The sequence below is a fragment of the Salmo salar genome, chromosome ssa11 (genome assembly GCF_905237065.1).
Source record: "Salmo salar chromosome ssa11, Ssal_v3.1, whole genome shotgun sequence".
NCBI classification, from domain to species: Eukaryota; Metazoa; Chordata; class Actinopteri; order Salmoniformes; family Salmonidae; genus Salmo; species Salmo salar.
In genome coordinates this window covers 12,093,862-12,120,432 of record NC_059452.1, presented here as the reverse complement: position 1 = coordinate 12,120,432, position 26,571 = coordinate 12,093,862, and the positions used below count along the sequence as shown (strand labels likewise).

Below are 26,571 nucleotides of genomic sequence, written 5' to 3'. Positions count from 1 at the left end.
TTCATAGAGGATTTTTGTGGGTTTCTGAGGGCTTCATTGTAGCTTCAGACCCCATTGGTACTTGTGGCACTCTGTGTCTGTCCTCTGCCTTTTTAAGACAGATGAAGCCCTAAGAACTCTCGTATTGTCTAATGCAACATGACAGCAGAGAGAGAGGTTGGGATGTTGGGTGGTGGAGAGAGAGATTCGGCTTACATGACTGATGTCTGTCTTCGTGTTTTGTGTGTCTCATCTAACAATGGGGTTGCAGTAAATTAAGTGAAATAAAATGTAATTGACATTGATTACTACAGACACTAATGTACATAAGATCCTATACACTGCATGCTACATAGTTAATTTTGATTGAAGAGGAATTTTAAAAGGTCCGGTTGCACAAAACTCAGTCAAACAAATGTTTTATTACATCGGTTCTATGTATAATATAATCATATAAATACATTTTTATAGGACTGAGCAGAGTAAATTATGGTAATTTATTACAATATACATAATATGAATTGGAGACTAATTTTAAATTATTCTAAAATGGCTAAGAATACTATGTATTTGTACACATCAACAAAACAAAAACTTAACTTCAGGGTATTTTCAGTATTTGCAATTCCCATGCTGTTTAATTAAGTTGTTGTGGGGTTTTGGTATTTTTTATTATGCAGAACAACTGTTAGTGTTTTCTTATAAAATGAAAGGCAGATACAGGTAAGTGAGTAAGGTCTCTTTTAATGAAACAATGAAATCCTACAACCAGCGATTGAAATAATAAATGGTGGCCCATGTATGTCTGTCTGTTTGTTTTAAACGTCAGATCAGAAGACAAAATCTCATATGTGTAGTCCTTATTCCACCATTCAGGTATATCAATGTTTCTGAATTAAAAGTTGCTAGCCTATTTAGGCTACTTTCTCACATCACTCTGAATTTGTTATCAACTCCCGAATAACCCTTTTCTCTATCATTTAAAAAGTGAATGGAAACTCAACCCTGTACCAGGTGTGTTTGTGTGGGCATCCCAATCCCTTTATAGATCCCCCCTGTTTTATACTCTCTGGATTCACCATCATAGTCCCATCTGAACTAAAAATCCCCAAATGGAACCAAAATGTTAAAAAGCACACAGAAAACACATCTATTCCTCTGTCTAGATATCCTACATGAAAATCTGCCACTTCTGAATGTATATTTACTGTGTTCCCTCAAGACATAGAATATTCATTGGGGCTCTGCATGTGTGTGGATGTGTGTGTGATAATCATAACCTGCATCACATCATTGTCATCATAAATGTACATTTTAATCAAATCAAACAATATCAAATGAATGGGTTAAAAGCAACAACATGAAGCTTGATACTCTGGTTTTAATACACAGTACATAGACGAAAATAAAGACGAAAATAAGTTATGAGAAGCATAATATATATGTGCTTGACATGTGAATGAATGTAAATACAGTAAACAGTCAAGTCATTTTCATCTGACTCTGTTTCTCTGTGTGGCAGTGTCCCGTTATTTTGAGCATACAGGGGAAAAGCTGAATCTGCATGCGAGAGTCCTCCCTATTAAACTGATCAAAAGAAGGAAAACCAGAAAATAAACTTGAGTATGGTTCCTCTCCTCCTTTTCTTCCCCCTCTCCCATCTTCACCTAGAAGTCCATGGACATTGAGCGCTGCTGGGGGTCGACGATGCTGGTGTTATTGCGGCCCCCGTTGCGGGAGCTGAGAGTGCCACAGCCTCCTGGTCCAGCACTTGGCCCGGCCGCTCCGCCGCGGACGTAGATCTCACAGGGGATCTCCTCCATGACGCGGTCTTCAATGACCTTCTCGGCGCAATCGTGAGTCTGTTTGTAGCCGTAGCAGCTTTTCTTATAGGTGCTGTTAAAGGTCTTCATGGGCGGGGGCTTGGAGAAGTCGTTGTGGTAGGAGAGCTCCATGGAGCTGAGGGTGGTGCGGCTCTGCTTCATGCTGCCCCCCGAAGCCTGCAAGCCACAATGGTGCTCGTGGACACAGCGCGACGCGGTGGAGGAGCGGCGCAGCTTGTGGTAGCTCTCCAGCTCCTCTGATAGGTCAGCCAGGTCAGAGGAGATCTCCTTGTCACGGAGGGAGAAGAGCTCGTAATGGGGAGGGTCAAAGACCTCCTGGAAGCCAGCCTTGTTGAAGACTGGCCGGCGGGCTACCAACTTCTTCCTGGGCTGCTTCATCTGGACCAGGATGGAGATGATGAGTAGGACTAGAACCACGCCTGAGGACACGCCGATCACCGTGCCGTGGGTATTAGTGATCTGATGGAACAGGCCATTGGATTTCTTCTCTGTTTGTGAAGGCGGGAAAAAACAGTGAGTCTACTATCATGGTTTGGTTGTCACAAGTCAATTTACCACGTGATAAAAGTACTACATGATTAAAAGTAGACAATAGGAAATTACATTTTCACTCACCCTTACAATGGTTCTCATCCCAGGGGTAGACACAGTTCTGAACCCCATTACACACCAAGGAGTTATTGATGCACATGTTGCTATGGCAAAAAAATGTGTTGCTATTGCACGGGGCTGAAACAAGAGACAAGGTAAAGTGATTAAAGATGAAAACTACTGCAATAAACGCTAGATGTCTGCAACTTGAAACCATACATCATCATTTACAGCTTGCATGACATGATCAGCAATTGGAATGGCTGCTTCTCCTAGCAACCATGCAGAGTGGGAAAAAAAACAGCGTAGCGTATGGAGTGCAGTAAATCAATTTAGACGGCCATCACGAGGCACAGATGGCCAGGCGCGCTGAGACTCCTGACTAAACTAGCTCTTACAAGGCTAGTCACGAGACAGCCGAGAAGTCTGGTAAATTGAACGTGGCTGCTGGGCCCAGGAGATGGATGTACGAGGCTGGTTTCGTGGGTCCTAACAGGATGCCCCCCGCCACACATTTACATCCCCCTTCCTCCTGCCCCCCATTCTCCATCAGAGATCTGAGCAACTTGCCACCCCCCCCCTCACACACACACCTCAAACCCCATCAGACAGTACTACAGCAAGGTAGACACTAGCCCCCACCAGGTCCCACCGCACCCCTGACACATACACGCTGTTTAGAGCCTGTTGCCGAACACCAAACCATTCCCCTCCACTGCCGCGAGGCTAAGCAGTTCTGACAGCGGGATGAAGGGGTCATAACATGCCTTTCGTCTCCCGTTGAGTGCGTAGAGTTCCCCTGACTATGCGCTCACTTCCAAACTGATTAGACATCTCTCGCCTTCAAAAAAGCTTGTTCTCTCTCTGGGTGTCAGCGCCGGCTCGTGTTCCCCATCTTGCCCTTGAGAGAGCCCAGAACCACAGAGGTAATGAAAATGATGATGCACAGTACTCTCTCTGCGTGTCAATGGTGTTCTGAGAAGGACTAAAATATCCAAGGTGATGCTCCAGGTAAAAGTGCCTTGACTGGTTACTAAGATGAATGTCTCTGGCGTTGGGAATTCATGAATTGAAATGCAAGACAAACATGATGAAAAATGTGATCTTTTTTTAATGTGCATCAGAATGTTTTAAGAGCTCTCTTAAAAAAACATCTCTGTTGAATTTAAAAGGTAATGAAGTGCTGCAGTGATGGGAATAAAAAAAACAATATCCAAAATGAATACAGGAATTAATATATCTCTGATTATTCAGTTGGAACAACTGAAAAGATTATTTCCAAAGTGCTATATCGATTAATTCTTCACATTTGTGTTTTTTCATGAGAAATGAATGGTTATGGGTAACTATGTGTGTGTAAAATATTACTCTTCTCAGAATTTTAATTAATAGATTTTTAGATGTTTATTAAAATGGGTTTTGTTGCAAAACGCTATATATCCATTGTTTAGCTGGAATGGAATGTTCATATCCTGTATATTTAACATATAAATTAAACCCATCATAACCTAATGCTATTGTGTTAGGTTAGTGTTAGGCCTTTTTCCACAGGGCACCCAAGTCCCTATATAGTGCACTCCTTTTGACCAAAGGCCAAATCTTATATTACTGCATTGATATACACTACCGTTCAAAAGTTTGGGGCCACTTAGAAATGTCCTTGTTTTTGAAAGAAAAGCACATTTTTTGTCCATTAAAATAACATCAAATTGATCAGAAATACAACACGAGCAATGAACATTATACCGGTGGAAATCTGTCCGTTGGCCTGATGAGTCCAAATCGGAGAATTTTGGTTCCAACCGCATGTGTTTTTTTGAGAAGCAGAGTAGGTGAATGGATGATCTCCCCATGTGTGGTTCCCAACGTAAAGCATGAAGGAGGTAGTGTGATGGTGTGGGGGCGCTTCTCTGGTGACACTGTCTGTGATTTATTTTGAATTCAAGGCACATTTAACCAGCATGGCTACCACAGCATTCTGCAGTGATATGCCATCCCATCTGGTTTGCACTTAGTGAGACTATCATTTGTTTTTCAACAGGACAATGACCCAAAACACACCTCCAGGCTATGTAAGGGCTATTTTACCAAGAAGGAGTGTGATGTCGTGCTGCATCAGATGACCTGGCCTCCACAATTTCCCGACCTCAACCAAATTGAAACGGTTTGGGATGAGTTGGACTGCAGAGTGAAGAAAAAGCAGCCAACAAGTGCTCAGTATATGTGGGAACTCCTTCAAGACTGTTGGAAAAGAATTCCAGGTGAAGCTGGTTGAGAGAATGCCAAGAGTGTGCAAAGCTGTCATTAAGGCAAAGGGTGGCTAATTTGAAGAATCTAAAATATATTTTGATTTGTTTAACACTTTTTTGGTTACTACATGATTCCATATGTGTTATTTCAGAATGTTGATATCTTCACTATTATTCTACAATGTAGAAAAAAGTAAAAATAAAGAAAAACCTTTGAATGAGTAGGTGTGTCCAGACATTTGACTGGTACTGTATGTATATTATATACAGTTGAAGTCGGAAGTTTACACACCTTAGCCAAATACATTTAAACTCAGTTTTTCACAACTCCTGACATTTAATCCTAAAAATTCCCTGTCTTAGGTCAGTTAGCATAACCACTTTATTTTAAGAATGTGAAATGTCAGAATAATAGTAGAGAGAATTATTTATTTCAGCTTTAATTTCTTTCATCACATTCCCAGTAGGTCAGAAGTTTACATACACTCAATTAGTATTTGGTAGCATTGCCTTTAAATTGTTTAACTTGGGTCAAACGTTTTGGGTAGCCTTCCACAAGCTTCCCACAATAAGTTGGATGAATTTTGGCCCATTCCTCCTGACAGAGCTGGTTTAACTGAGTCAGGTTTGTAGGCCTCCTTGCTCGCACATGCTGTTTCAGTTCTGCCCACCAATTTTCAATAGGATTGAGGTCAGGGCTTTGTGATGGCCACTCCAATTCCTTGACTTTGTTGTCCTTAAGCCATTTTGACACAACTTTGGAAGTATGCTTGGGGTCATTGTCCATTTGGAAGACCCATTTGCGACCAAGCTTTAACTTCCTGACTGATGTCTTGAGATGTTGCTTCAATATATCCACATAATTTTCCTGCCTCATGATGCCATCTATTTTGTGAAGTGCACCAGTCCCTCCTGCAGCAAAGCACCCCCACAACATGATGCTGCCAACTGCTTCACAGTTGGGATGGTGTTCTTCGGCTGGCAAGCATCCCCCTTTTTCCTCCAAACATAACGATGGTCATTATGGCCAAACAGTTCTATTTTTGTTTCATCAGACCAGGGGACATTTCTCCAAAAAATACAATCTTTGTCCCCATGTGCAGATGCAAACAGTAGTCTGGCTTTTTTATGGCGGTTTTGGAGCAGTGCTGAGCAGCCTTTCAGGTTATGTCGATATAGGACTCGTTTTACTGTGGATATAGATACTTTTGTACCTGTTTCCTCCAGCATCTTCACAAGGTCCTTTGCTGTTGTTCTGGGATTGATTTGCATTTTCGCACCAAAGTACGTTCATCTGGAGACAGAACGCATCTCCTTCCTGAGCAGTATGATGACTGCGTGGTCCCATGGTGTTTATACTGGCATACTATTGTTTGTACAGATGAACGTGGTACCTTCAGGCATTTGGAAATTGCTCCCAAGGATGAACCACACATTTGGAGGTCTACAATTTATATTCTGAGGTCTTGGCTGATTTCTTTTGATTTTCCCATGATGTCAAGCAAAGAGGCACTGAGTTTGAAGGTAGGCCTTGAAATACATCCACAGGTACACCTCCAATTGACTCAAATGATGTCAATTAGCCCATCAGAAGCTTCTAAAGCCATGACATCATTTTCTGGAATTTTCCAAGCTGTTTAAAGGCATAGTCAACATAGTGTTTGACCCACTGGAATTGTGATAGAGTGAATTATAAGTGAAATAATCTGTCTGTAAACAATTGTTGGAAAAATTACGTGTCATGCACAAAGTAGATGTCCTAACCGACTTGCCAAAACTATAGTTTGTTAACAAGAAATTTGTGGAGTGGTTGAAAAACAAGTTCTAATGACTCCAAACTAAGTGTATGTAAATGTAACAGTATAGCTTCAGTCCCTCTCCTTGCCCCTACTTGGGCTCGAACCAGGGACCCTCTGCACACATCGACAACTGACACCCATGAAGCATCGTTACCCATCGCTCCACAAAAGCCGCGGCCCTTGCAGAGCAAGGGGAACAACTACTTCAAGGTCTCAGAGCGAGTGACGTCACCGACTGAAACGCTATTAGCGTGCACCACCGCTAACTAGCTAGCCATTTCACATCTGTTACATAAACTTCCAACTTATATATATATATACACATACATACATACATACATACATACATACATACATACATACATACATACATACATACATACATACATACATACATACATACATACATACATACATACATACATACATACATACATACATACAATCTTTGAAAATATTGAGGTCACAAATGTATCATTTGTACACACCAATTTATTTCAGAAGTTCTGTAGCCCTTTACACTCATACCCATTTACGGGTTGAGAATGGCAGATTTGGACACTGATAAGCACCTACATTCGAATGCAGTGGCTGTACAGTAACATGCTATATTTAACTTCAGAGGTCAGGCTCTGCGCCTCACAGTGCTGTATGGGTTTTGACTTACAGCCATTCTGAACTTGAGCACTGCACGCGACAAGAAGTTTCCCCCATCCTTCCCGCTAATTGGGCAACTTTTGCACATTTTTGTTGTCTGAGTGAGGGAAATGCGATCACATTAAGATGACAATGTATTTTGAAAGATTAGACGTCGAGGATTACAATAAATACAGCTTTGATGTCATACAAACATGGCAAACCCCTTAGTCCAAATGTGCACTTTACATTTCCATATCATAACACTCATGTCATATACAGTGTCAACATTCATGATCTTTATGTTTGATTTCCAGTTACAAGATGACAGGGCGTCATACTCTGGGTTGTTCTGAACAGAATGAGCCCGTGTTTGTCTATTGTGAAGAACATTTGCCGCAGAACATGCACCTGAATGCACTCAGGACTCCTTTCTATACGCACCAAAATTACTAAATCGGTTTCTCTGAATTTCCTTGTGAAAGCCTAAGAAACATTTAAATATAGCCCTATCCATATAGGCCAAGAGCGTAAAGGGTTAAAAAAAAAAGCTAATTTACTAACATTTCTGAAAATGGATATAGTGTTTTGGAATAAAAGTATTCAACTGTTTCCTCCATGGAACTGTTCTGTAATTGACATACAAACCACATCTGCCATGCAAAAGGCAGCGCTTTATGCAGTGCTTCTGATCATAACGACACACTAATAATGACAAATTAGTCAGCTTTTCCATTCCTCAATGGAAGATAAATCCCATTTGTCCATTGTGAATGATGACCCATAATTATAGCCAATGCGTTACACTGTTACATGCATATCAATAACTTGTCGTTTTCTTTGAGGTACCCAGCAAAGACTGGGGAAATATCACTGCTTAGTATGCCACTTTAATTAACTTTCCATTTCTAAAATGAGAGTTGAATGTCAGTCAGTTATTTACTATTCAGAGGATGTGGATGTCGTGAATAAATCAAGAAGAAGAATGGGCAGTTGGCCCCATCTATCTCTTCCAACCTTTCAGAAATCTGTTGTGTGTCTGGACAAAATACTGACCACTAAATCGTGAGAATAAAAAAATAAGGAGACAAGAGGACCTGCCAATTGATAAAGTACACAGACTGATCGTAATTATTTATCTCCAAATTAACTCTTGGTTTAGACGGCCCACAATAACGGCAAGTAAGATTTTTGACGAAAGAAGGAGAACACTCACGGTCGACAAACGAGGTGAAGAGCATCTGGAAGCGGCTGAGTCGGCTCTTCTCGTCGGCCCACATCCTCACCACTCCCACCCCGTTGGTTAGCATGACGTCATTAGCCACGGTGCTGCAGAACTTGGCCTTTAGGTTTTCGATGGCACTGCTGCCGTCGTACACTGCCACAAAGTTCTTGTTGCACTCGTTGGAGTGCTCCATCTGGTATTCCAGGAAGCGAATGAAAATCTACAGCCAGAAATCACCATGTTACAACGCAAAACCAGGGCTACTCAGCTGACATTCAGAAAGAAATGAACCCAAATTAAGTGAAAATTGAAGCATTTATAAAGGGATATTGGTACTGAAGGATAATAGACTCATACTTGGGCTAAGCCTATCCTGGTAGGCTTAGCCCAATTGTACAGCGCACAACCACTGGGAAACATTGACATCAGATGAATAGTTGTAGAACTAAATCTTTTGAGCACAAGATTGATGCTTGGCACCCTAATAGGCTCTAATCTTAACATTCTGTCAATACCTAACCTGTCTCTGTATCGTTCTAGAGAGCACCTTGTGAATTCAGCCCGGAACAATCCAGCCTCTTTAGCACATTTGAACTCGTAAGAGTGCAGAAGTCAAGTGGCTGCTTTTAGCTTCAGTCCCAGTACTGCCGATTCTATTTTCTGCTATTTCTGCATTATTGGCCTAATACCTGCTGCCCTGGTTGTGCTACTGCTAATTTGAGATACTGCTAATTTTGTTTCCACAGCAGAGAGAGGGTCAGGGGACTGGTGTGTCTTACTCCCAGTCTCCTGTGTTCTAATCAATGGGTGTGTTTTCAGTGGCTGGCCCTCTGCAGTGAGTGACGTGATGACCCATTTAGCCACTGGAGGGAAGGAGCGGGGGAACAAGATGTTCACCTTGGACTGAGGAGGAGCGCGGATGGTCCAGATACAGTCCAGAGCATCACCAGTCTTAATCTTATCCTCCTCTTCTACCTGACTGGAGCGGATAACACCATCATAGCCACCAATCTCAAACTGACAATCTGAGAAGAGAGAAAGGTGGAGGACAGGGGAGGGGGGGGTTATGGATAAGAGAAGGATTGCAGAAGAAGGAAAAGTGAGCATAAGGGAAGAGATTGAAAAACAGGAACAAAGAAACAAGAGAGATGTTAGAGGAAGAGAGAGCGAGGGAGAGAGAGACGGGGGGTGAGAAAGAAGAAAGAGATGTGTCTGTCTGTGAGAGAGCATGTGTCAGTGAAAGATAGCACCCGGTAAGCTTTAGAGCACAGAGCTCTTCAAATCGGATCGGACAAACCGGTGAAATATTGAAGCGCTTACCTGGAATCGGGTTTAACAGTCCACCCACGTGCAGATGAAAATCTGGGTCTGAAGTTAGAAACAGGAAAGCACATAAGTCTTGATTCACAGAGCTGGAATTCATGAGTAAAGAAAAGTGATAAGATCCCATTAAAGGAAGCCAGATAAACTGGGGAAGACCATTGGGAGCAAATATCTGTGACCCGATGTGAGACGCTGATTTCAGTGTCTTAGTACATACAATTGGATGGTAACAAAAGTCAAATGAAGCCTTTGACAGTGAATCTGTGGTTGTGCTTCAGTCCGTATTATCCACACCTATGATTGTGTATGTAATGAGGACATGCCCATTAGGCTAGCTCTAACTGAGAACGTGTACCTGCTATAAAGGTGTATTTGATACGGAACCCAACACCCTCCAGCTCCTCGTCGCTGGTGAACTTGATCCACATGAAGCGGCCTGTGGAGGTGACCAGGCCTGGGCTCTTCGACCCACAGAAGCGGTCGATGATCGGCGAGAAGCCGAACGGACCATCCCGTACCTCGATGTGATCAAAGCGGCACTCAAAGGAGGGCTCCATGTAGTAGTTCTTATCAAAGGCCAACTGGATTCTTTGACGAGGGAGAGCTGGAGGAGGTGAGAGAGGAGGTGGAGGGGTGAGTTGGGTCTTGTTTTTGCTAAAAGGCTTTGCTCCATGGACTGCGTTTACCAGTACAGCAGGGTCTCAGTCTGCACACAAACTTGTTTAAAAATCTGGTAACAACTAAACTCCTGTTTTGTACTCATATGCACAGCCAGTTTATGGACACCTGCATTAATACACAAAGGTACCCAAGCTTAGTGCTCGATTCAATCCATATTGCCCAAGTTCAGCCCTTACACTAATGCACATGTGCTGATGCATACACACAGGACTTGGCATGACTTGAAACGACTTGACATGTCGGCAGGTTTCCTTACAGGTTCTGAACCAAAACACAAAACTTCAACCATACATTTGAGTTTAGACGTTCATGTCACGTAAATCACACCCCACATGACTGGCTCAAGTAGCCTCCCAGAATCAACATGACTACCACTTGCACATACCATTTTTATTAAAAGCTAGCTAATTCCTGTCTTCATAGATTAATCACATATGCATTCAGACTGCCCGCAATGCTAAAATGTCAAACGGTAGAAAAATTGACATGAGCGGGTAACGCCTTTGAACTGAAACAAATGATACCACCATTTAAATGACGATGTCACAGCTCAGACACACGTAAAGACAAATCATGTCACTAGCTCGCCCACACTGACACAAATCATGTCACCGCCGGCACACACACCGAAACAAATTAGCTGTACTTCGAAGGTATGTGGGAAGCAGCAATGCCACTATTTGAACCAGGAATAAATGACGGAAGCCTACTGTACAGATTCAGCCAAACTGGCAGTACTGTTATCAGAACACGAAATCACATGTATATTTCCCTTGGTAAGGACTAGAAACAAGAGCTCTCAGTTCAAAGTAGCTACATACATAGCAAATATAGCTTAGCTTGATAACTCAATACAACAACACACTGAAACAATCAAATAAATACACAAATCGCTAACCAAGAGTCACATCATCTGAGAGACAAAAGTCTCTGGAATGCAGTCATCAAGCCATAAATTGTGAAATGTAAACCAGGTTGACGGACATTTCTGATTGATCAGTATTGAGTGAATCCCCCTCCTACGACCTTTGGAGATGAGCGATGCCATTCACAATTGGGTTTGAGTCATGATGATCTGGAGAACTGGCCTTGTTTAGCCCTGCTCATTGTACATGCACATTAATCATTCGGATTGTCAAGGTAGGTTCTGTGGCTATGCTAGTTGATGTTTCCACAGGGGGAGACCTTGAGCTTCACCAAGTCTTCAATTTATCTCCGACTGACGAAATCACACTATCAGTTCCTGCAGCCTACTTCGACTCGACTGAGTTTTACCACAAACAAATAGGTTTTGGACTTTTGGATGACATGACTCTGATAAGATGCGTATAGTGACTGACAGGCTGTTAAAATTGCGACAAACCAATAAGCAGCTTTTATCCACATTCTAAGGCACTGCTGAGGCCATTTTTGTTTGAGCGGGCAGAAACAGACATGTACCTTCCAAGATGTAAACACACTCCTTGTTAGGGGGGTATGTGTTGGGGTAGTTGGGGGACGTGAAGACTCCCCCGTTGATGTTGCGGACCCAGGTGCCACATTCGTTAAGATTCTGAGGTGGACTGCCTTCATTCTGAGAAAAGGACTCTGAGAAAAGACAGTGAAGAGAATCAAGACCATGTTTGAATTGGGATATGTATGGGATTAGATCAATGCATTGTGCTGCTGCCAGTGAAAATGTGTCACGTGCAACAACGTGACCAATTATTCCCCCATAATATGACAAGATGACAACAGGAGACGCACCTTTAGTTCTCTGTGCCAGAGCAAATCCCTCTTCTATCAGAATAAGGAGTACCCAGGCTGCAAGGGAAAAACATTCCAATGTCAATGGTTTGCACCGTTATTTTTCATAAAATGACCACCTAATACGAGCGGAACAGGTAAAAACAATTTAATCAAAGTGTTGAAATAATAGGCAAGCTAACACACTAGCTCACACACCCCTCATTAAAAAGCAATTATGTGAAGCTTGAAATCTGCTAGTTAAGATAGGAAATAGTAATTACCAGTTTAAATGAGAAACATGCCTTCTATTCTGTTCGGTGAGATAATTATAAACCTTTTTTTGTTGTTGTTGTTACTAAATGGTGTATGTGTGATTATTGGAACAGCTGTGATGCAGGAGCTATACCGGGCATCATAAAGAACTATAGCCCTACTTATATCCATCATAACCTAACATAACAGTGCACGCAAGCACACACACACACACACACACACACACACACACACACACACAGTGAAATGATCTACGATATTGACAGTAACATACAGTTAAGATGCATATTGCAATTGATGTGTATGATATACAACAATACTTGACAGAATATTGATCCTTGGGTCTTGTAGATGTATCCCTGTATTTGTATTTCATAGGTTGTGCCATTGAAAGCTTATCTAAAAAGCATCTTATCGGAGCCAAGACATATCACAATCAAAAGTCTGAAGCCCGAACTCGATGCCTATAGAGCTCTCTCCTCCATACCATGTACAGCTAAATAAAGAAGGCTGTATATCTGTGTATGTGCTATCATATTGTCCTCTGATGGTGTGTCAGGGAGCACTCATTGGTTGGCCCACATCATCACGCCTATCAGAGCATCCGCCAACCCTTCAGCCTCCTGTCCTGAATGAAGACAGAACCAGAACAAATGGGATAAGGCTCACAGGCGTGATGCCATAATGAGAGACAGGCATCCGGAGGCAGCAGCAACAGCACTGCACTGTGTATTATATCTGTGCTAAAACTGCTCGCAGTACCCCTGTGCACATTTCAGCCCACGACACTACTGTCTTCTCCAGATAAGCCCGATGTAGGTTTACCCCCAACAGATTTTAATAGACTGCGCTGCTTATATCACATTAAACCATGAGCGGGAGCCTGACTGATGCATAATGAAACATGGATTGACTATAGCCACCCAGGCTTGCAAAAAGAAATCAGACAGCATGTTCTCTACTATACAGAATTTAAAACACACATCCATGCGCACATACACACACACACCCTCTCTCTTCCCAGCCTTGATACGCTGTAGGCCAAAAAGGCCACACTGCACGCACGCACACACACACACACACACACACACACACTTTTCCATGCACAGCCTGACTATAAAGCTATTCACATAGATTTGCCCTTTCCGGATCCTACGGGGGACCACTGAAAGACCATAACCACCTCTTAAAAGCAGTCTATGGCAGACGTTCATTGTAGAACACAGTTGGCTCAAACAGCTTTGAATGGACCTGAAAGTCTGAATTGAAAAGGTAGCCTACACTACTGGAAGAACATGAGTGGGAGAGCATTGTAAATAAAAATGGACGGCCTACCACATTGCTTGGTTAAATTAACCCAAAAAGGATAGATATGTCCTCTTTGGATGTTTGCTGATGCATTTTGATTCTGCAATTATGTTACAAAATAAAATATAGGGCTATACAGAGTTAGAACGCTACAGTCATTTGTTGATCATTCTAAGAGAACTAGACTTTGTGCCTTTCGCGACTGAAATAGCCCAGTCCTACTGAAGAGAACTCAACATGATTTTCTCCCCCTCGGTGATAAGATTCAGTGCAGTTTACAGGCTAGGTGTGTTAAACAATACTTGTCAGTCCCTTTAATAATAGGCCTACAGTACAGTACAAAACACAATGATTTCACAGCAGAATATCGTGGCTTAAAATGAGCTGCAAACCTCAGCTGTGGCCTTGTCCCAGATGTGGCGCGAATCAGCGGGAGCTGTCACTTCAGCACCACCCGCCGTTCAGCTAAAACATGACGATTTTCATCTCCTAAATACATTAGGCTATTTGCTTTTACCATTTGTATTCATCACACATGACTTGAGATGTTCGGGATGTCTCATGGTCTGACAAACACCGCTCTAGCTCTGTCACCTTTTACCACAGATGCAGAAGTGTTACACATGTGGATTGAGACGTATCCAATGCAAAAAAAAATAAAAAAAAAAATATCTAGTTTAAATTGAACGATTTCTTTTTACAATTTGGATTTTCTTTATGCTAATTGGATTTCCGCGGTGGCACCGACATCGACCTCAGGCGTTAATAGAAAAGTAGCCTACATTTGAACGCATTCTTCCGGATTGTGTAGCCTTGTGCAAAGATCACATCTTATAAGTTAGGATATTGGCACGTTTGAAAGATGACCGCTTGCAGTAGTCTAAAAAGCTAAATTAGAAGTAAACCTGCAGGTGGCGATGCCATTCAGGGATTTAGGCTTCTTGCAAACATGCAGAACACAATAAAACAACTTGGCGCAAGAGAAAATACAACGGGAGATATTTAGTAAGGGTGAGTTTCGTCTATATTGCAGAAGAATACGGGATGAATTACATCACAGCCGATGCGAGTGATTAATAGCCTCTTGTATAATATCAGTGGTCCTTAATACGATCCAAAAGCGCTCTGATGCCCAGTAAAACTCACCTCTGTGCATTTCCTCTCCCTGTGTGGTGGTGCCAAATACGTTCTCCTTCTTAAGCTTGCGGAGTTACACGCTTTCTCTCTCCATTTTATGGATCCAATGCATTGAGTCGGTTTTTATAAAATCCAACTTTTCATTGACCGCCTTAATTCCATAGTCAGAAAGACAACCATCAACTCCGAATTTCCTCTGAGGAAAACAAGCGCTTCTTCTTCAACCACTCCCGATAAGCATTAGATACAACGTTAATTCCATCTAGACAGGTGTCTTGTAGTTCCACATGCAACATATGCTATTATTAAAGTAGGTTGCATTGTCCAGTGAGGTTGAGCAGCAGAGTATCCGAGAGACGCGCACAGAGAGACGCACAGAGTGGTCTGTGGCTGAACTGAAGTAATGGCACTAAACAAGGCTCATTTAAGCTCCGGGCGATGTTTGCGTGAATGAGCAGCTTGTACGCATGCACCCCATCACCGAGTGTAAAATCGGATGCGTTCTCTCTCGCTGTGTACAAGTCTCTGCTCTGTTCTTGTTGCATTGAAAGATTATATTGGTAAAATTGCGCAAAGCCATTTATGATATAATACTAAACGAATGGAGCAAGTTACAATGGGGTTATGTGCTTTGCGCCAAAAAAAATACGGAAAAGTTGACAGCATACAATTAGGATAATATTTATTCACTAAGTTGTTGCCAAGAGACAATCGTTTAAAAACATCAGACAGTAAAACATCAACTGCTATTTAAATGATGGCTAACATTTTATTAGACTACCATTTTACCATAAGTGCCAGATTGCAATACATTATGCTGCATGAGCTAAAAAGAACTCAAAACTGTAGACTATGCCAAGTTGTCACTTCCAATCGTTTCTTTGGTCATCAGCTCACTAGGATAATTCCAATTTTCGGATGGACGTGCCAGTCAATGAAACGGAAGGCAGAAGTGAGACGGAAACATTTAAATGAATTCAAAACAAGTGAGAACCACCATGAATTAAGCACGATAAACACTTTAATTTTCAACCCATCATCCCATAAACATTCTCAACGGAAATGATCATACTTCAGTTGAACATTTCCGATCACACGCACAAACACAAAAATAAAATCAATTAGACGGATCACTATTAATCATTCGTTTAAAAAAAGTTCAAACCACAGACATGAGATGATAGCATGTTCCCCCACGTCAATTCAAAATGAAATAGAATGATTAATAGAAGAAGCTTTGACATTGGTGATAATATTGATGATTGCACTTTCTGTTGGTTAAAGAACAAACCTAATTTCCCCTTGTAAGTAGAAGTAGTTTTTAAGTGTTATGTGGACCATTTTTCAATTGACCGCCACAGTTTAATTAAAGTTTTTAATAAACACATACGTGTTTGGCACTCCAAAAACACACCATGTTTATCATGCGAGACAAGATGATTAAGAGTGAGAAAGACTAAAAAGCTAAGGACATGACCAAACCAGTGGGGTCAGTAGTACAGGCCATTCCAAGACCACTGTGAGTGACGGCAGTGGAGAGTGGGAGCGGTCAAACAAGGATTATACATCGTGTCAGGTATTTGGAGGGGAATTTGAAAAAAAAAGGGAGAGGAAAAATACATAATGAACTTGACATACAGTAACCCCTCGTTATGGACAATGGACTATGCGCATTATATACAGTAGTGCACAATGGATGCATCCAGTGTAAGTACCCTGTTTGGGTCAGTGGACTCTATGTGTAAGATCTCACTGTAGCATTCCACGGAAAACAATAACCTTTACAGATTGACATACAGGAAGACAATGGATGACAGATATAAATATTCAAGTAGCATTACAATAGCAATGCTTCCCCCAAAACAAACAAATCGGTCATGTGTTTTGCAGATCAGGATGACTTGGATTGAACATTTAAACATTATTGCAAAATTCATGACGTAAACTGTTAGTGCCCAATTGACAACCATACATAATGAGCTGAGCCAAACCATTGAATAAAAAAGTAAACTGGGATATAACTCAGTGTAATTTCACTCAGTAGTCCTGTTTAGATTTGGGTTCATCCATCATTTTGGCCCTTGAAATGTATAAGGAAATGTGAATTAAAAAAATAATTCAAATTCCAACCAAAACTGTGCAAGTATGCCAGAAGTAACCTGTCTGTCTCTTTTACATATGATAATGTCTAATGGATATATAAACACTTTAAATGGCTCATCGTCAAGAGGCTGAGGGGATCAAGTAAATAAACAATTCCATAGACCAGCAAACTGAAATAAAACAGAAAGCAGGCATGACTTTTTTCCCATGGTCCATCTCTTCCTGTGCTCCTTCACATGGCATCAAAATGGAACCGGTGTGCTTCCTGTCTCTTCTCCCGGTCGTCCGCTTTCTGAAACCCACACAGGGAAATGGTCAGGGGTCATGAGTCAGACCAACACAGACAAGCAGAGTCTAACAGTCAGCGATGGAGGAGGAGAGAGAGAGAGAGAGAGAGAGAGAGAGAGAGAGAGAGAGAGGTGGGACTGACACCATTATAGAATTGTAATGAAACCGGCAGACCTACTGAGTGGTCATGGCTACAATCTGAGACAGGCAATCATTATTACAAGTGTTAATGGGATCTCTCTTCAATGTACGATTATGTACCCTCTGCGGATGCATGAGGATCATTCACGTTTATTTTTAGCTTTCCCTTGACAACAGGCAGCACATAAAAGGCACGTATGATGAAAAAAAAGGGGAAGCTTAAAAAATGCAGCGGAGATAAAGCTGACAGATTTGTTCTGGAACTACTCGCCATGCGACAGACAGTCCTGATGGAGGACACCGACATCTAAGCAGAGAGTCCGTCGGCCGGATCTGTGTTGCTCAGGACTTAAGGGAGCAGACAGTCTTTAGGACTGAGTGTTCAGTTACTTACACTTGTTTTTATGGCGTGTACACAGTACATGAACATACTGTTATACGCTCCTTAGGTCTCATTCAGTGAACTGGCTTGTAATCCTGTCAATATTGCTATTTCATTGTGGTGTATGAACATGAAATAATTGAGTGTTCAGGGGATACAATTGTGTCGTTATTCCGTGTGCGATATCAGTGTCATTTTATTGAAGGGTCTGAAACCTACTGATTGAGTGCTAACGTGAACAATCTTGTTCTGATTGAATGTGAAGTTCAGTAACACGATAACTTGACCTATTTGAAAGGTCTACTGTATGCGGTAACCTATCCATACTCTGCACTAAGGCTATGGGGCCTTGAACTAACATAAAATAAGACCTTTGTCACATTGTATGCATTATGCAACGTGGAGGCATAACGCAGCCTTCACTGCTCCCGAAAAGCCCTGCATTCTGTTGAAACCCACACAAAATACAAATGGCTCAAACAAACAATGATCGATTCCTCAGGCATGAAACCCAAGTTACCTGACAAGTAAAGAGAATCCAAAATACCTCTCAGATTTACAGCTTGGCTAAAACAGAGACGGCGGTTTTATTCAAATTTTGACTAGCTTTCTTATCTTTAACCGTGTTCCAACAACACTTCCTGAGCCAGTCTCGGCTGTTGCAGGAGGTACTGTGTCTCAAACCAGTCTCTGACGTCTATTTGACCATTGAGATTTGTGCAACAAATAGCAGGGGTCAGCGTAAATATGAAAAGTAAATCACCCATCGCACCGTGACCTGGTCAACTCTATACCGCAATGCAAATGGAAAGGTTTATGGAGATTTCTTTCTCCCAAATGCTATTTTCCCCTGTGTGAAAGGTTAGACGCTCTTATCTAAGAGAGCCCCTTCAATGATGGTGTGTTATTGTGCTGGGCAGAGTGAGTCAGATAGAACAGGAGCACTCAGCAGCAGCCGGGCTCAGATATGACTTCAAGGCAAGCACACTTACGATGCATATGACACACCCGACTAGACAAAAAGATGACAATGGGTCACAACCCTCCCCCATTAAAAGCAGACAAAGGCAGTACCCACGCTCAAAAAGAACCACAACAGCGGAAATGTCGGCTATCCCAATACAACGGGGTACAAAAACACACAGCCTCGCAAGAACGGAGACGTCATACCGACACAAAAACAGGCTGCAGATTCAAAAGATGTGACTCATCAGCTGCAACAGTAATAACATGAAGCAGATATAAAGGTAACTTCCAAAATAATGGAAACGCTTGATTAAATAAGGGATGCAAAGTATATTAAAAGCAGGTGCTTCCACACAGGTGTGGCTCCTGAGTTAATTAAGCAATGTATAAAACATGTATAAATCATTAAAATAATAACGTATAAAAATGCTGGGCAGGCCATTATTTTGGCTACCATAGCTATGCCCCCATAGGATAACAATGCCCCCCATCCACAGGGCATGAGTGGTCAATGAATGGTTTGATGAGCATGAAGAAAATGTAAACCATATGCCATATGCCACAGTCACCAGATCTCAAACCAATCGAACACTTTTGGGAGATCATTGTGCGGCGCCCGAGACAGCGTTTTCCACCACCATCAACAAAACACCAAATCATGGAATTTCTTGTGGAAGAATGGTGTCGCATCCCTCCAATAGAGTTCCAGAATCTCTGCCGAGGTGCATTGAAGCTGTTCTGGCTCGTGGTGGCCCAACACCTTACTAAGTCACGTTATGTTGGTGTTTCCTTTATTTTGGCAGTTACCTGTATCTCTGAAAATGAAGGGGGCTCTGAACGGAAGTACAGTACATTGGTCCAGTAATCATCTAAACAAATGAACAGCTAGCTATTACCTGAGCTCCCATTACCTTGGCCATCATGAACATTATCAGTCAATCAACCTCTAATCAACGACGGACAAGGAGCCATGCCTCTGCCTCGCTCTCTTTCTGCTAAAGTAAAATGGCTGGGCTCAGTTCCTCAGATATGGAGCCAAACATGTTATTTTAATGCAGAGTCAACGCTAGTGTTCCCGGAACAGTTCCCTGAGCGGACCGCAATTACGGCTTCCTGCGTGCATTATAAAGCACCCGCAGCAGATGGCTTTGAGAAGTCGCCAACGTTGCTCGGCGGAGAAACAAACCAGCCACGGCTGCACTGGGATGGGGATGAATCGCTCAGAGTGTGTGCACGGTAGGCTGGACACACACCACACATGCGTGTCGGCAGCAGTTGCATGCAAACACATGCAAATGCGCACAAGTTTGCGAAATTCAAACAATACATGATTACCTTAAAACTCAATGTAAAATTCACAAAACACCCACAGGAATGTAGCAAGACAACCAACACACACACACTCCCTGGAGGGCATATTTACAGGGATTACGAACAAAAGATTTGATATGCCGAAGGGGCAGAACAAAAGCAATTACAGCCGAGCGTCCTCACTGGTTGTGGCCCTCTATCAGCCGTGCTGGAGCTCTGTGGGAGGCTAGAGGACAGGGCCCATCTGCTGGTTCTGACCCATCTGTTCCTCTCCGAGTGAGCCCTGTTCCCACAGCGGGTCTCCTGCTCTCTGGACGAACACCAGAGCTCCCCAGAAACCCCCTAGGGCCAGGAGAAGAGAAGACCCCCCGCCAGATACTATGGACTGGCAATGGTGGGGAGGATGAGAGAGGACACACACTGCTCTGACCAGAACATAACCGGCTTTGGCTCAGACTATTAAGAGGGGGGAGGAGGAGAGGATAGTGAGGAGGAATGCAAGGAAGAAGAGGAAAAATGACAAGACAGTACAGCTAATAATGAAGGGGAAGAGAGGAGGTTGATGGTGCTCATTATTATTGATTAAAAGCGTAAACGATGATAATGACGATGATAAGCGGTGTAAGCGATGTATTTGTGTCATTCCGTTCTTACCTTCTCCTGCCAGTGGAGGATGCCAATGATGACCAGGATGAAAACACACACTCCGATCAGAGCGATGGCGGTCAGTAGGACTATGTTACTGGGGGTCAGATACAACTTCGCACTCCAACTAAAAGAGGGAAAGGGTAGGAGAGAGAAAGAGCGTATCAACGACTACATGGCACTCATACAAAAAAGGTACGTCTCATCTTTTCCAACCCTATCAGAACATAAGAGTCAGCATGCTATAATTAAGGCCATTTTGCATATTTTTGCTTTATCAGAGGTGTTATTTGACAAAGTTCCTGTAATCACAAAATATGAAAATACCCTGAAATGATGACATGTTCGGTCCAAACGAATCGAGAAATGCTACGTCCCTGTCAGAGGTGAACCATTTCAATAAGATCAAAAACAAACAATGACAAGCGCATTTTACGGTCTTTCGATGCACATATTCTGTGACTATTGAAAAGAACGGAGAGTTAATTTGAATGATTTGACTAAAAACCAGAACAGGCCCAGATTGCGGAGATACAATATTAAACTACCATAAATGGCTGAAGAACAATACACCTGCTCAAATATTAATAAAAAAAACCTTGTGAGAGAACTTCATTAAGACATTCTATCAGAACTAATAAACACATTAAATATTTGTGGTGAAAACAAAATGTACCAATAGCAATGCAGGACACAAAATTATACACAATATGTTGCGTTAACTTGTGCCCAATAAACATTATGAGACTGAAGACACCTCCTTTACACAGCTATACACTGAGCATTCACTGTAATGTAGGAACAGTACATGATCTATGCATCTACCTAATGTGGGTGTGTTTTTCTGAGTAATACGTTTGTGTAGTAGCTATATACAGTGCATTCGGAAAGTATTCAGACCCCTTGATTTTTTCCCACATTTTGTTACCTTACAGCCTTATTCTAAAATTGAATAAATATATTTTTTCCCTCATCAATCTACACACAATACCCCATAATGACAAAGCAAAAGCTGTTTTTTGCAAATGTTTGAAAAAAAAAAAAAACGGATATATAACATTTACATAAGTATTCAGACCCTTTACACAGTACTTTGTTGAAGTACCTTTGGGAGCAATTACTGCCTCGAGTCTTCTTGGGTATGACACTAAAAGCTTGGCACATCTGTATTTGGGGAGTTTGTCCCACTCTTCTCTGCAGATCCTCTCAAGCTCGGTCAGGTTAGAGATGGGGAGCATTGCTGCACATCTTTTTTCAGGTCTCTCCAGAGATGTTTGATCGGGTTCAAGTCCGGGCTCTTGCTGGGCCACCCAAGGATATTCCCGACTTGTCCCGAAGCCACTCCTGCATTGTTGTGGCTGTGTGCTTCGGGTCGTTGTCCTGTTTGAAGGTGAACCTTTGCCCCAGTCTGAGGTCCTGAGCGCTCTGGAGCAGGTTTTCATCAAGGATCTATCTGTACTTTGTTCTGTTCATCTTTCCCTCGATCCTGACTAGTCTCCCAGTCCCTGCCGCTGAAAAACATCCCCACAGCATGATGCCGCCACCACCATGCTTCACCGTCGGGATGGTGCCAGCTTTCCTCCAGAGGTGACGCTTGGCATTCAGGCCAAAGAGTTTAATCTTGGTTTCATCAGACCAGAGCATCTTGTTTCTCATGGTCTGAGAGTCTTTAGGTGTCTTTTGGCAAACTCCAAGCGGGCTGTCATGTGCCTTTTACTGAGGAGTGGCTTCCGTCTGGCCACTCTACCATAAAGGCCTGATTGGTGGAGTGCTGCATAGATGGTTGTCCTTCTGGAAGGTTCTCCCATCTCCACAGAGGAACTCTGGAGCTCTTTCAGAGTGACCATCGGGTTCTTGGTCACCTCCCTGACCAAGGCCCTTCCAAATCATGCCCAATCAATTTACCACAGGTGGACTCCAGTCAAGTTGTAGAAACATCTCAAGGATGAGCAATGGAAACAGGATGCACCCGAGCTCAATTTCAAGTCTCATAGAAACGGGTCTGAATACTTATGTAAATACATTTGCAAAAATGGCTAAAAACCTGTTTTCGCTTCGTCATTATGGGGTATTGGGTGTAAATTGATGAGGGAAACAAATAATTGAATCCATTTATGAATAAGTCAAGGGGTCTGAATACTTTCCGAAGGCACTGTATATGCAAGTATTTGTCAGAGTGTGTGTGTTCCATGTGTTGGTGAGAGAATGTGTTAGCTGGGCATACGAAGAGGGGGGGGGGTTCTGCCATCTGCTGGCACTCCTGGGGGTAGAATTACATGTGAATGACACAGAAAACCAATGGAAACATGGCCTGAGCAAGTTTGTGGGCATCCCAAGTACAGATGTATGAGTGTGTGTGTGTGTGTGTGTGTGTGTGTGTGTGTGTGTGTGTGTGTGTGTGTGTATGTGTGTGTGTGTGTATACCTGCGGGGCTCGTTGTGTGGGTATGGAATGACTATGAGCTGCGAGTTGGGGATGATGGCTGTCCACTCCTGCTTCCTCACGTCCTGCAAGGCAGAAACAGAGAAACTATGTTATTAGTGCCTCGGGGAGGCAGAATGAAGGGGCAATAATGGAAAAAGTCTAGTTCAAAGCAGGCAATATATCCCACACTTCTCAGTGCAGATTCAATGTAGGGCCTGAGTCATTTCCTGTACTGCACTACAATTTGCTCTCCGATTCAGAGTTGAAGAAACTTCATTCTTAGAATTTCAAGCTCAAAAGCTTTTCAAAGCCAGTTTCTGTATTAATTACAAAAGGTAATTTTCCCTCTTAAAGTTGCTACTGGATGGCAATCACCGGCAAACGTTAAATTCATCTTTCTCACAGAGTCCTCTAGGGAAGAGAGACTCGTTTCCGACAACACATCTATCATTTGGCAACATTAAGGGATAAGGAAAACACACTCGCTCGCTCACACACGCAGACGCACACGCAGTGTGTGCCGCCGTACTTTGCATCCGCGTTTACCCAGAGCCACCCTAATGAGAGCCCAGGGGTTTCAGCTACCTATACCCAAGCTATTTAAAGCCATGCATTTAAGACCCAGACAGGCTAATAAATTAAATAAACGAGGTCTGCTGAAGTATCCCCCTGGTGTCAGCCTACTTCCTACAGTCCCATTAGCTGGAGTATCGTTACAATGCTGAGGGTTGTGTGGGTTAGGAAGCCATGCATATGACTCCTTCCTGACACTGAGAAATGTAAATGAAAGTGAATGACATACCTACATAGCTCAGAGATGCATATACTATGTAAGGCAAAGACTCAAAGCGAAACAGAGCAGCAGATTCAGGGATTTTGATTTGCTAATTGCTAGTGATTGTTTGCGTTTGAGGTGAAATAGGTTAAGGAGAATAACAATGAATGAGTCACCTTGAGTCAGTGCACTGTGAACAGTGTGCTAGTTCATTACAAGTTGCAGTTCTTAACCTCCTAAGCTAACCCTGACATTTTGCTCTTCAATGCAGTGTGGTTTATGCAGAACGGCGGTGAGAGACAGTGACAGGCTGCGCTTCCGGCGCTTTGGCTAAGAGAAGACGCCTGCGTTTTAGAGGAGGAAAGCGTTTCTCGGTTTTCAGAGAGCGTTTCAAAGGAGAGTGATGGGTCTGAAGTTGGGACTGAAGTGGGGTTTTTGGGAGGCGGGAGCAGAGCGGGAATCTTGATTAGTGAAGTAAACCTTGTGAGCGGAGGAAAGGATCCTCATGGGATTGAGACGAGTGTACAGGAGGAAAGTAGAAGTAGAACGCACTCCCTCCTCTCTTTCTCTCTCCCCCCAACTCCCTCTCTCCCTCCCTAACTCCCTCTCTTTCTCTCTCCCTCACAGGCCTCCTGAATGTTTTTCCCTGTGAGGGAGGGTTGGAGACAGACCTGAGAGAGACAGATAGGAACTATCAGAGACAGTCGGATACAGTCAGATAGACACAGCTGTTCATTAAATGTGTACATTGAGTACACATTTATAAAGAAACCTTCCTAATATTGTGCTGCACCCCCGTTCCCCAGGGATGCTGGCCCATGACTCCAATGCTCCCACAGTTGTGTCAAGTTGGTTGGATGTCCTTTGGGTGGTGGACAATTCTTGATACACACGGGAAACTGTTGAGCGTGAAAAACCCAGCAGCATTGCAGTTCTCGACACAAACCGGTGCACCTGGCACCTACTACCATACCCCGTTAAAAAGCGCTTACATTTTTTGTCTTGCCCATTCACCCGCTGAACGGCACACAATCCATGTCTCAATTTTCTCAAGGCTTAAAAATCCTTCTTTAACCTGTCTCTTCCCCTTCATCTACACTGATTTGAAGTGGATTAACAAGTGACATCAATAAGGGATCATAGACTGACAAGGTGAATCCAGGTGAAATCTATGTTATGGAAAGAGCAGGTGTCCTTAATGTTTTGTATACTCAGTGTATGTAGCACTGAACACACCATATATTCATACACCCTCTGAAGGTAAAAATTGGTTAGCATAATACAAAGCATTACATGTTATTAACTGCTGTGTGGGGAAATGTGAACCTTTGGAAACATTTTCTTGCATAACTCAAAGGGTGCGAGCGACAACCGAGCACGTTACTGTACTTCAGATGCCTTACTCTGTACGAGCATCGCTCCCAAGGTAGTGAGGTATGGGCAGAAATTTGCAATGCAAATCCGCTATGATGAAGACCTCTGTTCTTTTCTTTGACAGGCGAGGAACGGGAACCAGCGTCTCAAATTCAAATAAGCCGCGCAGGGGAATCTATCGAGGAATCAACAAACGGCATTTCAAACGGCACGCGATACGAGAGACAAAAGGCTGTCACTCCACACGAACCCAAAACCCACATGCCAATGTTTGAGGTAGCACAAAAGTGGGGGAACGAAGAAAATAATGAATTATTTACTGCACAATATATAATCTACTTATCATATTGCAACAGGAAGAACAGCATTTACATCAACCTGCAGTATAGTTAGTGTCAGTATCAGTGGCTCTGGGTGTATTCTCTATATGGGTGCAGTGACTAGAAACAGTATTTCCATGGTGTATTAATTAGACCTGCTGTAGCTCCTACTGCATCCTGTCCTGTCCTGTGTTTTGTCTGGCATCTCCCTCCTCTCCGCTCCCCTCCCCCAGTGCTGCAGCGCACCATACTGTACCTTGTCCCCGAGGGGCCGGGGGATACCCACGTACAGGTGGTCCAGGAAGTTGGCGCTGCGCCCCAGGCCCAGGACGGTGTAAGGCAGCTGCAGGGAGAGGTGGGCCGACTGGCTCAGCTGGCCCGCTGCATGGAGGGGAAAACAAAGGAGCCATTAGAGCCATTCAGACCCATAAACAAGCCTCATAAAAAAAGACACAAATCAGACTGTCCTATTCCTACCGTCGCCCAGCCCAGAGGCGTCTGCCACCCCCCTCCTCCACCACCCCGTCACTGGCCCACGCACAGGCCCTGCCAAGCGCAGCCGACGTAAATCACCCGCTTTACAGTAAACAAAGAGAGCACCACAGCAACAAATCAGTATAAATGTGGATGGACTGCATGGCTGGTCTGGACCCACACTCAGATGGAAGGCTGTTTTTACATTTACAATGTGCAGTAAGCAAACGCTTCAATGACTGATTATAGTAATATATACAGTCCACCTAAAAAAAAAAACACAGTGTGTTCTGCCTAGCTATTATGTACACACACAGCCTCAGTATAGAGCCAAAAAGCCTGGGGTTGAATGCCTGTCTATCAGTAAAGCACAAGTGTAACTCCATCTTGAGAGAATCTATATACTACCTTCCACCAATCTCCATTGTAACAGTTTGAAATGAGGACCATTAGACCAGCTCCTCCGAAATAAAAAAGTGTGACAAAGAGAGAGCGAGAGAGAGCGCGAGAGAGAAAGCGAGATAAGGAGAGAGAGAAAGATTTGATCCCTGTTCCTGCTTTCCGTAATTGACTGCAATGATGGAGCAGGTTACAT

At 43.0% G+C, this 26,571-nt stretch overlaps 2 protein-coding genes across 2 annotated transcripts in view; both read right to left on the bottom strand.

Annotated features, from left to right (window-relative positions):
* Positions 1–703: 703 nt before the first annotated feature.
* On the bottom strand, positions 704–15,277 carry neto2a (neuropilin (NRP) and tolloid (TLL)-like 2a). Its single transcript, XM_014126508.2, has 9 exons — positions 14,783–15,277; positions 12,074–12,130; positions 11,768–11,914; positions 10,002–10,250; positions 9,644–9,691; positions 9,221–9,348; positions 8,315–8,543; positions 2,439–2,552; positions 704–2,311 (listed from the first exon to the last, which is right to left on the bottom strand). The coding sequence occupies exons 1-9, from the start codon at positions 14,790–14,792 to the stop codon at positions 1,647–1,649; spliced, it is 1,647 nt and encodes a 548-aa protein (XP_013981983.1). The 5' UTR covers positions 14,793–15,277; the 3' UTR covers positions 704–1,646.
* Positions 15,278–15,776: 499 nt separating this feature from the next.
* Positions 15,777–26,571, bottom strand: part of LOC106561994 (T-cell immunomodulatory protein) — a 130,744-nt gene continuing 119,949 nt past the window's right edge. The window contains exons 15-18 of the mRNA XM_014126507.2: positions 25,759–25,883; positions 23,034–23,116; positions 20,619–20,736; positions 15,777–17,168 (exon numbers count right to left, since the gene is read on the bottom strand). Of these exons, the coding sequence (XP_013981982.2) occupies positions 17,109–17,168; positions 20,619–20,736; positions 23,034–23,116; positions 25,759–25,883 (386 nt within the window). The 3' untranslated portion in view covers positions 15,777–17,108. The remainder of the gene's footprint in view (positions 17,169–20,618; positions 20,737–23,033; positions 23,117–25,758; positions 25,884–26,571) is intronic.

Bases quoted from the DNA above. Each gene is read 5' to 3' on its own strand.
- neto2a (XM_014126508.2), bottom strand. The intron at 8,544-9,220 runs GTGAACATCTTG...TTCTGGCTGTAG, and splicing joins GCGCTCCTCCTCAGTCCAAG to ATTTTCATTCGCTTCCTGGA. The intron at 2,553-8,314 runs GTGAGTGTTCTC...CTCTTGTTTCAG, and splicing joins CTTCACCTCGTTTGTCGACC to CCCCGTGCAATAGCAACACA.